We start from the raw sequence: 13,835 nt of genomic DNA on the forward strand, positions 1-13,835 counted from the left end.
CTGGAGCGACGGCGGTGGAGGGCGGAGACGGGCGACGAGGGGCAGTTCGGAGAGGGGAGACGCGCGAGCGAGCGACGCGCGCCGGGAGCAGCTGCCGGTGCGAGCTGGCGCGGGCTGGGGCTCGGCGGTGCGCGAGACGGTGCGGTCTGCAGGCGGCAGCGAGAGCGCGGGGGCGAGGGCGAGGCAGGCGGCGAGCGGGCGCACTCGAGGGCGACGCGGATTCAGGACCTGGCCAGCCGCGACTGCCCCTGCTCGTCCCCGCGCGCCTTCTCGCCGTGCAACCTTTCCTCGCACCCCCTGGCACACCCGCGCACCCGCGCATGCGCTCGCACCGCACAGCTCTCAGCAGCCTCCTCAGCGCAACACGGCCGTGCCCCTCGGCGGCCTCGCCTTGCTGCTCCTCGTCGTCGCGGGCTGCCCACCCCTCAATCTCCACCTCGGCACCCTCGTCCTCGGCCTGGCTCGGCTCGCAATCTCGCTCACGCGCCCGCCCGTCCTGCACCAGCCTTTCTGCAACTTCCGCTCACCGCTCTCTTCCGCTCACATCCTCGTCATCGCTGCACCTTGCGCGCGCATACACTCTGCTTGCCCGCCCGCTCCTCTCGCGCCGGGCGCTCCCTCTTGACCTCGTGCTCATCTCACTGCTTCTCAACGAAGGTTCAGCTGGAGTCATTGCTGCACGTCAGCGCTGCACTCTTTGCGCCTGCACGCGCGTCAACGTGTTCCACGCGCCCGGGAGGGGCCATGTCCACCTCGCCGCGCCGCTCGCTCGTGCGCGTGTGGCTCGTTGCGCTCGTCGTCCGCCTCGTCAACGCGTGCCTCTCGCGCGCCTTCTTCCAACCTGACGAGTACTGGCAGGCGCTCGAGCCCGCGCATCGCTGGGTGTGGGGCTACGGGTGGGAGACGTGGGAATGGCGCAGCGATGCAGCAGGCGCAGGAGCCTGGAGTGATTGGTACGAGCTCAGGCGACTGCTCGTCGAGGGAGGCAGGGGCGGGATCCGCAGTCCGCTCGCCGTGCTGCCGACCGCTGCTGTGTACTGGGTCCTCAAAGTCCTGGGGTGGGATACGAGCACATGCCTCGTGCGTCTTGCATATCGTCGCTTGTCGAATCAATGCCGACGGAGCTCACCTCAAGGGGTGGCAGACTCTTGCACCGCGGCTCCTTCAGGCGGTCATCGCGTCCACCGCCGATATCGCCGTCTACCGCCTCGCAAGCCAAGTCTTGGGTAGTTCCTATGCTCCAGCAGCGGTGCGTACAACGGAATAGTGCCGCAACGTCTCTTGAACGGGCGCTTCTGACGCAGACCGGGTCGATCGGTTCGCAGCTCTTTGCCTCCCTCACCTCCTTCTTCAACCTGCACACCTCGACACGCACGCTCAGCAACTCGACGGAGACCGTGCTGACTGTCTGGGCGCTTGTCTACTGGCCGTGGGAGTGGCTACGAAGCGGAACAGGCAGCAGGGCCTCGACGGCCGAGGCGTACGTGCTGAAGTCTTGCACTCCTCGTTCTTTGACTGACGCTCGCGCGCTGCCCGCAGCGACCTAACATCGAGACTTATTCCCTCACTCGTCTTCGCTGCTTTGGCATGCATTATACGCCCTTCAGGCGCGGTGATCTGGGTCGTCCTCGGATCCCAGCTGCTCCTAGGCGCCGTCGAGCGAAGGGCGGCGGTCATGAATTCGACTGTCGGCGTCGGGTACGGCGTCAGATGAGCTGCTGCCGGCAGATCAACCTAGCTGACGCCTCTCGTCACAGCATCGTGGCCGCCCTGTCCTGCCTCGCACTCGACACGGCCTTCTACGGCACGCCAACCTTCACTCCGCTGCGCTTCTTGCACGTCAACGTGTTCCGCTCCGTTTCGCTCTTCTACGGCGACAACGCCTCGCACTTTTACTTCACGCAAGGCCTCCCGATCCTCCTCCTCACCCAGCTACCCTTCTTCCTCGACGGCCTCGTCCTCTCCTTCCGGCGGGCGACGCGTCCTCCCATGCTCGACACTCGCGCGATGCGTAGTCTGAGATCCGCGCTCGGGCTTACGGTCCTCGCCTACTCGCTGCTCGCGCACAAGGAATGGCGCTTCCTGCACCCGCTCCTCCCCATCATGCAACTTTTCGTCGCCTTGTCGCTCGTGCGCTGCTTCAGCAATAGCCGCAACAGCAGCGCCTCTCAAGCCTCGCGAGGCTACACGGCGGCCCTGCCAATCCGCCCTACGCACGCCCTCATCCTCTTCGCGTCGCTCCCGCCCGCGCTCTATCTCACAGCCTTCCACGGCCTCGGTCAAGCACGCGTGACCTCCTACCTCGACTCGGTCTTGTCCGCCGCGTCGCGCAATGCCGCCCCGCCGACGAGCGTCGGCTTCCTCATGCCGTGCCACTCGACACCGTGGCAGGCTTCGATGCACTCGCCGCGAGTCGAGCGGCAAGAAGGCGACGAGGAGGGCAGCGAGCGCGCTTGGTTCCTGACATGCGAGCCGCCAGTACTGTACGTTTCGCACATCGCCGACCAACGCTTCTCCAGGTAAGCTCACGCGTGCTGAATATGACGCTCTGTCTTTTGTTCGCAGCGGCCAGAACCCGACGACCTATCTCGACCAATCCGACTACTTCTACGCCTCGCCGTGCACCTACCTCACCTCGCGCTTCCCACCCGGTCCCGTCGACCCGTCCTTCCCACCCTCGCCGCCTCTCGCGCCTGCGAGATCGTCGACGACGGAGGGGCACGACCTCGGCTGGCGCCACACTTGGCCCGAGCGCCTTGTGCTCTTCTCGTCGCTGCTCGACGAGCGCTGCGGCGGCGGCGATGTGGACGGCAAGGAGACGGTTGGCGCGCTGCTCCGCGCCAAGGGGTATGTCGAGGAGAGGCGGATCTGGAACACGCTTGGCGGGTGGCATGAGGATGCGCGGAGGAGGGGGGACGTGAGGGTGCTGAGGTGGGTCGGACACGGGGACGAAGTGATTTAGGTGGAGGAGAAAGGGGGGAAAGGGCGAGTGCGAGAGGATGCGGTCGGCGCAGGGGCGCAAAAGGACGAGCTGTAGGACCATATGAACGATTGCCATGTCCTCCGCCGCGAGGTCTGCGGATGTTGCTGCGCTCGATGGAGCAGATGTGCTGGGTGCGAGCGAGTCCGTGCCTCGCAACGGCGTGGGCCGTCCACGTCAGGGAGCGCTCTGCATAGCTTCCACGTGCCCCGGGCGCGAGAAGCGCAGAATATGCAGGTGCTCGCGTCCTGCTCGGCGCTTGAGCGTGATCTGAGAGCGCGGGACTTTCAGTTGAGGGTCCAGTCAGACGCCTGAGGCAGAAGGCACGCACCTCGCCGTGCAGTCCGCGAGCCTGCATCTGCTCGATGATCTCGAGCGGCTTGTTCTCCGGCACGGCGACGAGGTAGAAGAGGCCGCGATCGGAAAGGAGGGACTGTATCTCGCGCGTATCGGTCAGTCGCCGACATACACTCTTGTTGAAGGGGCCGAACGCACCTCGACTTGCTCGAGGAGCCGGTCGGTGACCCTCATTCCGCCTTTCCCGCCCGCCCACGCCCGCTCGATGACCCCTCCCTCCTGTGCCATCTCCGCCTCCTCGTCCTCTGTCTCGACGTACGGCGGATTGAAGACGAGGACGTCGACGCTGCGCTCAAGGCGCGGGAGGAGCGCGGAAGTGAGGTCTGTCAGGACGGGGTTGAGCGGGATCGAGTTGGAGAGACCAGTGAGGCGAGTGCAGCGCGTCGCATGCGGGTTCAAATCGGTGCAGAGGTATACTGTGGCGTCGTTCAGAGTCAGCACGCCGTCGTTCGCGCATCGAAAACGTCTGGCAAGACTCACGAGCGGAAGAAGCGCCGCAGATGCTCCCGAGGAAAGCGGAAACACAGCCAGAGCCAGATCTGCCGGCGCAGAAGCGACTAATTAGCTCATGTAGTGTGCTTGTACAAGTTAAACAGTTCATTCGTACCCAATCTCAAGGCAGATCTTGCTGCCCTCGAGAAGCGAGACGTCCTGCTCGAGTCCGTCGAGGAGGACGAAGGTGTCCTCTGCCGCCGCTCAGTCAGCTTTGGTTGCTGGAAGCGCAATAGAGGGCAATCTGAGCACCTGCTGGCTCGTAGACGTCCTCGAAGTCCTCCCTGCTGAGATGCGCGTAGCTCGGCGTCGGGATCATCCGTCCCAACTGATGAAGATGCCCAGAGTACCGATGGGGCCTCTTGCGGGTGATCGACTCGGTCCAGACTGTGCTGGAGTACCGTTGCTACAATGACGGTCAATCGCTGGCGGCTTTGTACGGAGTTGTAGCGGGCAGTCTGACGATCACCGCTCCAGCTTTGGCCTCGCTCTCTTTCCCTCGTCCCTCGTCCGCTTCACTCTGCCCAGACCGCTACCATGGTCAGCTTCTCTTGTGGTAACTGCGGCGACACGATGAAGAAGAACCGCCTGGATCAGCACGCTCAGCGTTGCCGTGGAGCGTACTTCGAGTGTGCGTTGCTTCCCTCCAGAGCTCTCACGGCTCAGCCTGCTGCTCCAGTCGCGCGTACCATGCTTAACGAGCATGGCTGCTCCTCAAAGTGGCGGTCGCGACTGTCACGAATCCTGTAGCTGACCTCTGTGGCTTCCTTCACCTCGCAGGCATCGACTGCAACACGACTTTCGAGGGCACCTCATACCGCGCGCACACGTCGTGCGTCTCGGAGGAGCAGCGCTACCACAAGAGCGTGTACAAGGCGCCCAAGGGCAAGGGGCAGAAGGCCCAGCAGCAGCAGCAGCAGAAGCAGCAGAACGCCCCGGCACCGGCCGCCGCACCCTCGACTCCCTCGACGCCTGCACCTGCTCCTGCACCCGCATCTGCCCCCGCGCCTGAATCTGCACCGCAGAAGGAGGAGAAGAAGCGCGCGCGCGAGGACGACGCTGCGCCCGCTGGACCGGCGAAGGAGGAGGTCGCCGCAGCTGTGCCTGCAGCGGACGGCGACGAGCCGGCCAAGAAGAAGAAGAAGAAGTCGAAGAAGGGCAAGAAGGACGGCGAAGAGGCGGCGGAGAACGGTAAGAAGGCGGCTCCGGAGCAGAAGAACGGCAGCGAGGCGGAGCGGCCTTCGGTCAAGGGCTTCCTCGAGGAGGCGGTCGCGCCCCTGCTGGCGGGGGAGAGCGTCTCGCTTGCCGACGTGCGGGAAAAGGTCGTTGAACAGGCCAAGGCAAAGGGTTTCGAGGTCGCCGAGGTTGAAAAGGCGCTGTGGGCGGGCCTCAAGGTCGGCGGCAAAAAGCAGAAGGTCCGCGCCGAGTTTGCGTAGACGCGCTCGGAATTGTATGGTCCGCCACGAGACGCCGTTGTTCACGGGAAAAGCGTCTCGGCTCTCGCTTTCTCAGCCCTCGCTTGCGAAGCTCTCGCCGCTTCAGAGCAGATGACGGTCGTGAAAGCCTTCGCTTGAGATAAACGTGAGAGATGCTGCTACGTGGCGACAGGAATGCGGAGGATGCGCAGACAAATGCAGGAGGCACGACTACGGGGCGGAGAACAGGGAAGCCTCGCGCCGCTCGCTGGGAGGGCGGGGCGCTCGATCGCCGTCTAGGCGAGAGCTGGAAGAAAAAGCCCGCTAGGGGTACGCCGAAGAGGCTCGCTAGGAGCTGGCGGGATGAAAGGCGGAAGGTCGCAGGGCTGGATGCGCTATGTCGGGCAGGTGCAGGATAGGCGACCGTAGGGGGAGTCCATGCATGAGGAGGCGCAGCATGGTGGTGATGGTGCTGCTCATGGGCTCGGTGCCAAAGAATCCGCTTCGGCGATTTCGCTTGAAACGGTAGGCAGGGCCTTGTCACCAGCGGCCGGTCCCTCCTGGAGCGCGAAGGCTGCCTGTGCGCGCCTTGCCGCGGCGGCAGCCTGCTTCTCCTGCGCGCGCTCGCGCCACCGCTGCTCCTTGGCGGTAGACTCGCGCTCGCGGTACGGCTCGAGGCTGTCGTGCTGCTTTGACGCGAGCACGGCGGCGAGGCTCGCCTCGATCCCGCTGGAGAGGAGAGCATCGCTGAAGAGGCTGTCCTCGTCGTCGATGCCGAAAGGAGGGTGGGCCGAAGCGAAGGCGACGGGGGAGGCGGCGAGAGGGGCCGCAGGAGCAGCAGTGGCGGCGGCAAAGGCCGGGGGAGTGTGCTTGCTCGCGGGCGACTGCTCCTCGTCCTCGACGATGCGCAGGCGCGTCGGGCGCGCGGCGCGAGCGAACGGTCGCTGCGGGTTGAAGCCCGACCAGGTGACGGGTACGATGCCCGAGGCGGAGGGGCGCGGGGGAACGGGGAGTGCGCGCGCGGTGTCGACGACGACGGCGAGTAGGCACGCGAGGAAGAGGGCGGGGCGGAACATGGTTGATGTCGCGTGTCGAGTCGTGCGAGGTGTGGTAGTAGGAGGTTCTCGTGGGAGCGGGACAGCCGAGCGAGTGAGGGGAAGGAGAGCAAGAAGCGGAGAAAGCGCGGGCAGCCACTAAGTCAGCGCCACAGCGACATGCAGCCATCTGTGCAGCCCAGTGAGCGGGACAGTGCGAGATGGCAGACGGCCAGCCATCTCGACACGACGAGAGAGAAGGCAGCAAAAAAGCGTGTCTGCGCCTCTGGGCGGGATCACGTGGCTGTTCTTGCGCTCACAGACCGCACGCGAGCTCGTTCTGGTCCGGCGAAGGGGTGGACCGGTGAGGAAGTCGAGGTCGAGCTGCGAGATGGCCGGTCGACCTTCGTCCTCCCGCATGTCTCCGCGTATGCCTGTGCTCTGAGCTCGAGTCGCTTTGTTGGTAGTGTAAGGCAACTGCACCGTCCTGGCGAGTCCCATCTCGCTGTCCACAGCGCTCCACCTCGCTTCATCAGTCGCGCGGGATCTCCAGCTTGCCGGGTCTCTCTGCTTCTTTGCTGGCTCCTTGGCGTGCCGTGCAGATCGTCATGACAAAGCTCGACGCTGTGGTGGCATTTGTCACCGCGCAGCTTAGCCGAGGCGACATCGTCTTCGTGGCAACTGCGGACAATGGAATCTCTCCCGGCGACGGTGCTTCTCGTGGCTCAACGAGGCCTCGCTGGGAGAGCTGACACTGCTGCACGAGTCCGCGTCGCGGAACAGACCCTCGGGCCAAGGTTGTTCTGCCGTCGTGTCGTCTGCCCCCAGAGCGACTTGCTCGTCGCATGCTTGCAGACAGCGGCGAGTCAACAGGCGCGCAGCGTGCTAGCTCTGATACGCTCGCAGTTTGCGTCTGCGATTGCTGCCATTCATTCTATGTTGCTGAGCCTTGCGTGCGACCGGTTGGCGGGATCTTGACCAGTACGCAGGGAGGCGGCCGGTGCCAAAACCGCATCGCACGCTTCCCTGTACCTACTGGCGGCCTTCTCCAGAGTGCTACCTACTCTACTCCAATGCGCTTGGCCTAAGGGCTGCGAGGGAAGCTGTCAAGATCGGTGTGGTGGCGCTCCGTCTAGCGGTGGTGACTCGGGAAGCACTCAACATGGCAAAAAAATCGGCCACCGGCTAGCACGTCTGATGAGTGCGACGAGATACTTCTCAAAAGTGCAGGAGTGGCGCGGTACGCGGTTCCGATAAAGCCGGCGCCCGAAAAGGAGAGCGATCCGGGGTCGCCGGCGACCTTGCGGACTCGCCGAGACGCGATTCCGCGCGTTCCGCGTCTTTCGCTCTTGCCTTCGTTCCCTTCGCCAGCTGCTCCCGACTGCCAGCATGTCTGAGAAACAGCCTCTCGTCGCCCGCAAGGGCCAGCCCTTCCAGCAGACGTCCGCCGAGGACCGCAAGGAGCACTACACCGCGTCCGTCTCGCACTTCGTCTCGGGCTCCGTACTCGCATCGAGCGCTGACGAGCGCCCCTCTGCAGCATCATCATGGGCGCTGGCTTGTCCGGCATGGCCGCAGCCATCCAGCTCAAGCGCAAGCTGGGCCTCGACGACGTTCTTGTCTAGTGAGCCCTCCGGTCCGTCTCCGTCGCACGGGTCCCGTCTTGCTGACATTTGCGCCCGTGCACAGCGAAAAGACGTCGGATGTTGGCGGGTGCGTCTGGAAGCCTTCTCGCAGCGTTGCTGGAGCGACAATCGCAGCTTTCTCGTCCCAGACTGACCTCTGTCGCCCTTGTTATCCACGGTCCGCGCTTTGACCCCGTGTAACAGAACGTGGAACGTCAACGTGCGTCACTTGCTTGAACATTCTTCGCCAGGAATGCGTGCTGACTCGAGCCGACTCACAGCGCTACCCGGGCGCCGCATGCGACATTCCCATCTCGTTCTACTCCTTTTCCGTGAGTCGCGAGGCACATCAGTACAAAGATGAAGTCTGACCTAGTGACGACCTTCGGCAGTTCTACCCGGCATACAACGCGTCCAGCCAATGGGCCGGCCAGAAGGAGATTTTGACTTGTGCGCTCAACCCCCCTTTCTCGCGCCAGTCTAGAAGCTGATTTGGATTCGCGGAAATCCATACAGACCTCCACGAGGTGCAGGACAAGTTCAAGCTGCGCAACATTGTCTTCCGCACGGCTGTCGAGACGGCCACCTTCTCGCGCGACGACGGCCTGTGGCACCTCTCTGTCCGCGACGAAGAGACCGGCAAAGTGCGCCAGCGCACCTGCAACATCCTGCTGTCGTGCCTCGGCGGCCTCACCATCCCGAACGACCCGCCTTTCGACCCGAAGGACTTCAACGGCAAGGTCTTCCACAGCGCAAGGTGGGACCAGAGTGTCAGCATCAAGGACAAGGATCTCGTCATTGTCGGCAATGGTGCGCTTTCTCACGCACCGCAAGACCGGGCCGCACGCGGGAGCTGATCCCTCTGTCGAGCAGGCTGCTCCGCGGCACAGATCGTCCCCGAGGTCATCAAGGAGGCCAAGAGCGTCACTCAGGTCGCCCGCTCCCGACAGTCGATCGTGCGGCGCCCGCATGTCCCGGACGGGCCGTTCCTGCGCTTCCTAATCCGCTACGTCCCTGGCGTGCGTCTCTTTCCCCCCTGCATGGATTCTGCCAGAATTGGCTGACAGTCTCATCGCAGTTCGCCTTCATCCTCCGATTCTTCATCTTCGTAGTGATGGAGCACTTCTTCTCCTTCACGCACCTTGTCAAGGGTCGCAAGAAGCGCGAGTGGCTGGTCAAGGACACTAAGGCCTTGTGCGTCATGGTTCACTTGGGCATGAAGCCTTGACTGACGCGCTACAAACTCAGCATCCGCGAAGTCGCGCCCAAGAAGTACTGGGACGTGCTCGAGCCCGACTTTGACGTCGCGGCCAAGGTGAGCCATTCCCACCGACACAGGTTGCGGAGCCGCCGTGTCGAAGGGGGCAGAAGTGCTCATCATCATCTAAGCACAGCGCCGCGTCTTCGACACGGGATACTACGAGTCGCTCAATGCGCCCAACATGGAACTCATTGCCGACGACACGGTCACCTCGGTCAAGGGCGACAAGGTGTACACCAAGGGCGGCCGCGAGCTGCGTGCAGACGTGATCGCGCTTGCAACGGGCTTCAAGGTCCGCGACTGTGCGTCCGATGCTCCTTCCCAGACCGAGTCACGCGGCGCGTGCTGCCTGGCTCGGTGAACAAAGCCCACAGTTTCGGTGCCCATCTGACTTATTCTCCGTCACAGATCTCTTCCCGCTCAAGATCTACAACAGCGAAGGCGTCTCGCTGCAGGACTTGCTGAACAAGACCAAGGTCAAGACGTACCAGTCGACGCTCATCTCGGGCTTCGAGAACTTCTTCTGGCTCATGGGACCGAAGTGAGTTCGCACTACACCATCGCACGGCGCCTTGCGTACTCACACAAGCATGCTTCCACAGCTCGGCTACGGGCCACTCGTCCGTGCTGTTCACGACCGAGGCGCAGCTCAACCTCGTCTTCCACCTCATCCGCCCGATCCTCGCCAAGCTGAAGCAGGCGCCGAACGCCAAGCCCGCGCCGTATGTCGGCGTGACGCCCGCCGCCGAAGACCGCTTCTACGCCGACCTGCGCAAGGAGATGAAGAACCGCGTGTGGGAGAAGGACGGCGGCGTGTCGTGGTATGTCGACAAGTCGACCGGACTCTGCACGGTGCGCCTTCCTCTCTCGCATTTCATGTAGTCGAGCCAAAGTTGCTGACGCATGTGCCTCTGTCACGTCTGCAGACGCTCTACCCGTGGTCGCAGGTCCACTTCTGGCGCTCGTGCACATACCCGCGCTACGGCGACTTCAAGTGGACGGGCGCGAGCCCGCCGAGCGCGTGGCGCAGCTGGCTCGGCTGGTGCTGAGCCGTGCGGCCGTCGAGACGTGTCCTTCCCTACCATTCAGACCGTCGTTTGTTTCGCCCGTCGTTTGTACAGCATCGTTGTCTTATCCTTTCCGTGCCGTGAACGAGATCATCTGTGATCGTAGAAACTTGCCCAGTCTGCCACGAGCTTTGTCTTCACTCCGTCTGTGTGTCGAGAGTGCTGGCTCTGCAAGGCCTCCGAAGAGAGTCCAGGAGGAAAGCAAAGTGCTTGGAAGATTCAAATCGCTCGATTAGGCATTGCACGAGCCTCGAGGCAGTTAGATAGGAATCGAGGAAGACGAGGGAGGAACAGCAAACAGGGAGAGACCCTTCGAGTAGGGAGTGACGAGGGGAAGGGAGAGCAACAGCGTCCGTGAGATGGCGCTTAGAAGGCAAGGGCGGCGATGAGCGCAGCGGCACCGGCAAGGGTGCCACCGACCTTGAAAGTTGCAGCGCCGCTCTGCGTGTCGCAAAGGAGACGGTAAGTTGCAGGCTCGAGTTTGGGAGAGGTAAAGGAGCGGCACGCACGGTGGGCTGGGCACTTGCCGCGCCCGTGTTGCCCGTCGCAGTCCCGCTCATGCTCGACGCGCCCGCCGCGGCGCTGGACGAGACCTGGCTCGCGACGCTCGAGATGCTCGACTGGGTCTCGGACGGCGCGTTGCTCAGCGACTCGGAGATCGAGCTCACGACGGACGAGACGGCGCTCGAGACGGACGAAGGCACGTCCGAGGTCGAGGTCTGGGCGTCGGAAGCGGCTACTCGGTAAGGCGAAGGGGTCAACTGCTGCAGCGGCTAAATGAGTCGGGGCCAGAGCACGACGCACTGGACGAAGGGAGCGCGGTGTTGATCGAGACGCCGACGGCCTGGCAAGTCGTCTGCGCGAAAGCAGCGCCCTGGCCAATCTCCTCGGCCGTCTGTCAGGCGGGAGCTGGGTCAGGTCCAAGGTGGAGAGACACGAAGGAAGATGAGCATGCCAACGCACGCAAGACGACTGCAAGCACGAGATGACGTTGGCCTGGAACTGGGTGTCGTTGCCTGCATTCGAGAAGAGTTGTCAGCTCGGCGGAGAGGGGTGAGGTCCAGAGGCAGGAGTGAGCGTACAGAGGCAGGCAATGTCGGTGAGGCCGGAGCAGGACGACGAGGAGAGCTGGCCGCTGTAGCAGCTGAGGAAGCACTGCGACGGGGTCGACTGCGCGGAGGGAGGAGAAGGCAGGTCCCGTGTCAGCTCATCGCAGGCAAGGGGGCGTTGGAAGGTTGAGCGAGTGCGCACCTGTGCGGAAACGATCGAGGCGAGCGAGCCGAGAGTGGCGAGAGCGAGAGTCGAGCGCATAGTGCTAATCGGGTCGTGCGAGTGCGTGCTGGTGAGGAGGGAGTGAGAGGGAGAAGAGTGGGTCCTGCCTGCGTGGGGAACGCCAACAGCGAGCACTGACGAGGTTGAGCATGCCTTTCCCTCGTGGCTTTTGGAATGTGGGGGCAACCAGGACGGGATCACCTGCCTGGTCGGGGAACCAGAGCGCAATCGGCGCAGCCGGTCGAGGCCCCAAGGAGCCCGGGACCGGCTTCGTCGGCCGCTCTAGTCGCCGATCCCCTGCGAGTGGCGCTGCCTGAGCATGCTGCATGCCTTGCCACGCGGGCAGCAGAACGGCGAAGCGCCCGAGGTCGACGAAAGCGCGGCCTTCTCAACCCACAAAAACGGCGACCTACCTCCGCCAGTCAAAGTGTATAAGCTCCTCGCTCATGCGCCCGACCAGCATGCACAGTACCACAGCAGATGCAGTCAAGAGGGTATCAATGCGGTTGACTGAGATTGCGATAACGTCCTCTACTCCGGTGCTGGTCCCTGCGTTTACCTGCGTGACAGAGAGCGGTCAAGATCGATTTCTTCCTCATTGCGCACGCAGTTTGGAGCGCCGAGCCGATCAACGGGAGAGTCGCTCGAAGAACCACGCACTTCTGACGCTTGTACACCTTTGCGAGGAAGCTCTGGTACACCTCGCGCTTGAGGCCGTCCTGCCCGCCCTCGGCGGGGATCTCGTCGATGAGCGCGTTGATGCGCTTGTACGAGTCGGCCTCGTACTGCTCAAACTCGCGCGCGAGCTCGAGCTCCTGGAAGACAGCCTTGACGCGCGCCTCCGAGTCGGACGACTTGACACCGTAGTTCTCCTGCGGACGAGCGAGCTGAGTCAGCTACCAACGCTGACGTAGCTTCTCCGGATGCCATGGGAGCACCGCAAGAGTAACACCACCAGGGAAATGCACCGACTCACGTCGAGCACCTTGCGCTGTTCCGTATTGGCCTTCTTGAGCGCGAGGTTGACGAGCCAGCTGCACTTGTTGTCGAGGATGTCGGTGCCGATCTTGCCAATCTGCTCGGGCGTGCCGTAGCAGTCGAGGTAGTCGTCCTGCACCTGGAAGTACTCGCCCATCGGAATGAGGATGTCGAGCGACTTTTGGAACGCAGACGGCGTGGTGACGCCGGCCATGTGGAGGGCGAGCGCGACGGGGAGGTAGAAAGAGTAGTAGGCCGTCTTGTAGACGACGATGAGGTGGTGCCTGTCTCACCGGAATGGTCAGCTCGGCGTCGCGCTTGATGAGCAGATCTGAAGCGCACTTGTCGAGCGAGAACTTGCTCAGGTCAACGTGGTCCTCCGGAGCGGTGATCAAGTCAATGAGCTGGCCCAGCTCGGTCTGGAAGGTGACCTGTTCGCGGAACAGGATTTTCCCAGAGTGGTCAGCGGATTGTGCACTCGCAACCTGCTCGAAGGGGAGTTCCCGGCGCGCCGCACCTCGTGGAACAGCTCGAGGAGGTCGACGTAGTACTTTTCTTGCCGGAAGTGCTTCTTGAGGAGGTAGTAGATGGCCGCCTCGAGCATGAAGGCGTCGTTGATCGCAATGTTGCCGACGTTCTCCTGCTCGCCTCGCCGGGCTCGTCAGCGCGGCTACGGGCGGGGAGAGGAGAGCGAGTGGACGCACGACTCGGTACCAGCACGGCTGGCCACGGCGCGTGATGGACTGGTCCATCATGTCGTCGGCGACAAGGAAGTACGCCTGAAGCTGTTCCGCGCGCGATCATCCGCCCGTCAGCACGGCGTCCACACCCTTTCAGCGGCCGAGGGAGAGCGCGCGCACAAGCTCGATGCACCAGCCGAGGATGGCTGCGCGCTTGTACTCGTCGTCCGAGAGCGGCGAGCCCTTGAGGATCTCGACCGTGTCGACGACCGAGATGCCGCGGTTGAGCTTGCCTGCGAGCGCGTGACTGGCACGCGTCAGCTTGCTTGTGCGGGGCTGTTGAACGGTCTCGGGGGGAGAACGGACCGCCCGGAGTGTTGTAGTCGAGAGACTGCCATCGTTCGAGCGAGGAAGAGGACCGTCAGCGCGACGTCGCCTCGCAGCTTCATTGAGCGCAGGCTGGGTGCAGGCAGTGTCCCCAGCCTGTGTACAGCCCGCAGAGCACGGGCACTCACGCGCTTGAACCAGTCGACGGCGTCCTGCGGCATGCCCTCGCCGCGGAGGTACTCGACCAGCTCGCCCGCGAGCGACGGCCACACGGCGAGGAACTGTTCGCGCTTCTGGGCAGAGCTCATCCTCGCTCGAGATAAAGAGACGCGTTCCAAAGGGGGAGA

The 13,835-nt window shown here is 63.6% G+C and overlaps 7 protein-coding genes across 7 annotated transcripts; 3 read left to right on the forward strand and 4 right to left on the reverse strand.

Annotated features, from left to right (window-relative positions):
* Window positions 1-744: 744 nt before the first annotated feature.
* On the forward strand, window positions 745-2,962 carry GPI10 (putative glycosylphosphatidylinositol-alpha 1,2 mannosyltransferase; the record flags this gene model as incomplete). The annotated part of the gene is made up of 6 exons (XM_076646358.1): window positions 745-1,080; window positions 1,145-1,249; window positions 1,326-1,480; window positions 1,540-1,698; window positions 1,758-2,483; window positions 2,566-2,962. The coding sequence occupies 6 exons, from the start codon at window positions 745-747 to the stop codon at window positions 2,960-2,962; spliced, it is 1,878 nt and encodes a 625-aa protein (XP_076508114.1).
* Window positions 2,963-3,157: 195 nt separating this feature from the next.
* On the reverse strand, window positions 3,158-4,148 carry MTQ2 (S-adenosylmethionine-dependent methyltransferase; the record flags this gene model as incomplete). Its single annotated transcript, XM_076646359.1, has 6 exons — window positions 3,158-3,250; window positions 3,312-3,413; window positions 3,476-3,753; window positions 3,818-3,876; window positions 3,945-4,023; window positions 4,082-4,148. 6 exons carry the CDS (start codon window positions 4,146-4,148, stop codon window positions 3,158-3,160), a joined length of 678 nt encoding a protein of 225 aa, XP_076508115.1.
* A 218-nt stretch (window positions 4,149-4,366) lies between these two features.
* On the forward strand, window positions 4,367-5,265 carry JCM10292_004824 (uncharacterized protein; the record flags this gene model as incomplete). Its single annotated transcript, XM_076646360.1, has 2 exons — window positions 4,367-4,460; window positions 4,610-5,265. The coding sequence occupies 2 exons, from the start codon at window positions 4,367-4,369 to the stop codon at window positions 5,263-5,265; spliced, it is 750 nt and encodes a 249-aa protein (XP_076508116.1).
* Window positions 5,266-5,720: 455 nt separating this feature from the next.
* On the reverse strand, window positions 5,721-6,320 carry JCM10292_004825 (uncharacterized protein; the record flags this gene model as incomplete). The annotated part of the gene is made up of 1 exon (XM_076646361.1): window positions 5,721-6,320. One exon carries the CDS (start codon window positions 6,318-6,320, stop codon window positions 5,721-5,723), a length of 600 nt encoding a protein of 199 aa, XP_076508117.1.
* A 1,347-nt stretch (window positions 6,321-7,667) lies between these two features.
* JCM10292_004826 (flavin-containing monooxygenase) lies at window positions 7,668-10,213 on the forward strand (the record flags this gene model as incomplete). Its single annotated transcript, XM_076646362.1, has 14 exons — window positions 7,668-7,753; window positions 7,819-7,902; window positions 7,968-7,991; window positions 8,108-8,123; window positions 8,185-8,235; window positions 8,296-8,353; window positions 8,420-8,713; window positions 8,777-8,922; window positions 8,982-9,097; window positions 9,152-9,218; window positions 9,298-9,466; window positions 9,573-9,705; window positions 9,767-10,016; window positions 10,091-10,213. 14 exons carry the CDS (start codon window positions 7,668-7,670, stop codon window positions 10,211-10,213), a joined length of 1,617 nt encoding a protein of 538 aa, XP_076508118.1.
* Window positions 10,214-10,597: 384 nt separating this feature from the next.
* JCM10292_004827 (CFEM domain-containing protein) lies at window positions 10,598-11,542 on the reverse strand (the record flags this gene model as incomplete). The annotated part of the gene is made up of 6 exons (XM_076646363.1): window positions 10,598-10,672; window positions 10,741-10,967; window positions 11,036-11,126; window positions 11,195-11,247; window positions 11,314-11,401; window positions 11,483-11,542. 6 exons carry the CDS (start codon window positions 11,540-11,542, stop codon window positions 10,598-10,600), a joined length of 594 nt encoding a protein of 197 aa, XP_076508119.1.
* Window positions 11,543-12,058: 516 nt separating this feature from the next.
* Window positions 12,059-13,796, reverse strand: ERG20 (bifunctional (2E,6E)-farnesyl diphosphate synthase/dimethylallyltranstransferase; the record flags this gene model as incomplete). The annotated part of the gene is made up of 9 exons (XM_076646364.1): window positions 12,059-12,062; window positions 12,164-12,375; window positions 12,480-12,765; window positions 12,824-12,912; window positions 12,999-13,121; window positions 13,186-13,266; window positions 13,342-13,454; window positions 13,528-13,552; window positions 13,677-13,796. 9 exons carry the CDS (start codon window positions 13,794-13,796, stop codon window positions 12,059-12,061), a joined length of 1,053 nt encoding a protein of 350 aa, XP_076508120.1.
* Between the last annotated feature and the right edge of the window lie 39 nt (window positions 13,797-13,835).

Source organism: Rhodotorula paludigena, assembly GCF_050403205.1.
Source record: "Rhodotorula paludigena JCM10292 DNA, Rt_paludigena_JCM10292v1_ctg4, whole genome shotgun sequence".
NCBI classification, from domain to species: Eukaryota; Fungi; Basidiomycota; class Microbotryomycetes; order Sporidiobolales; family Sporidiobolaceae; genus Rhodotorula; species Rhodotorula paludigena.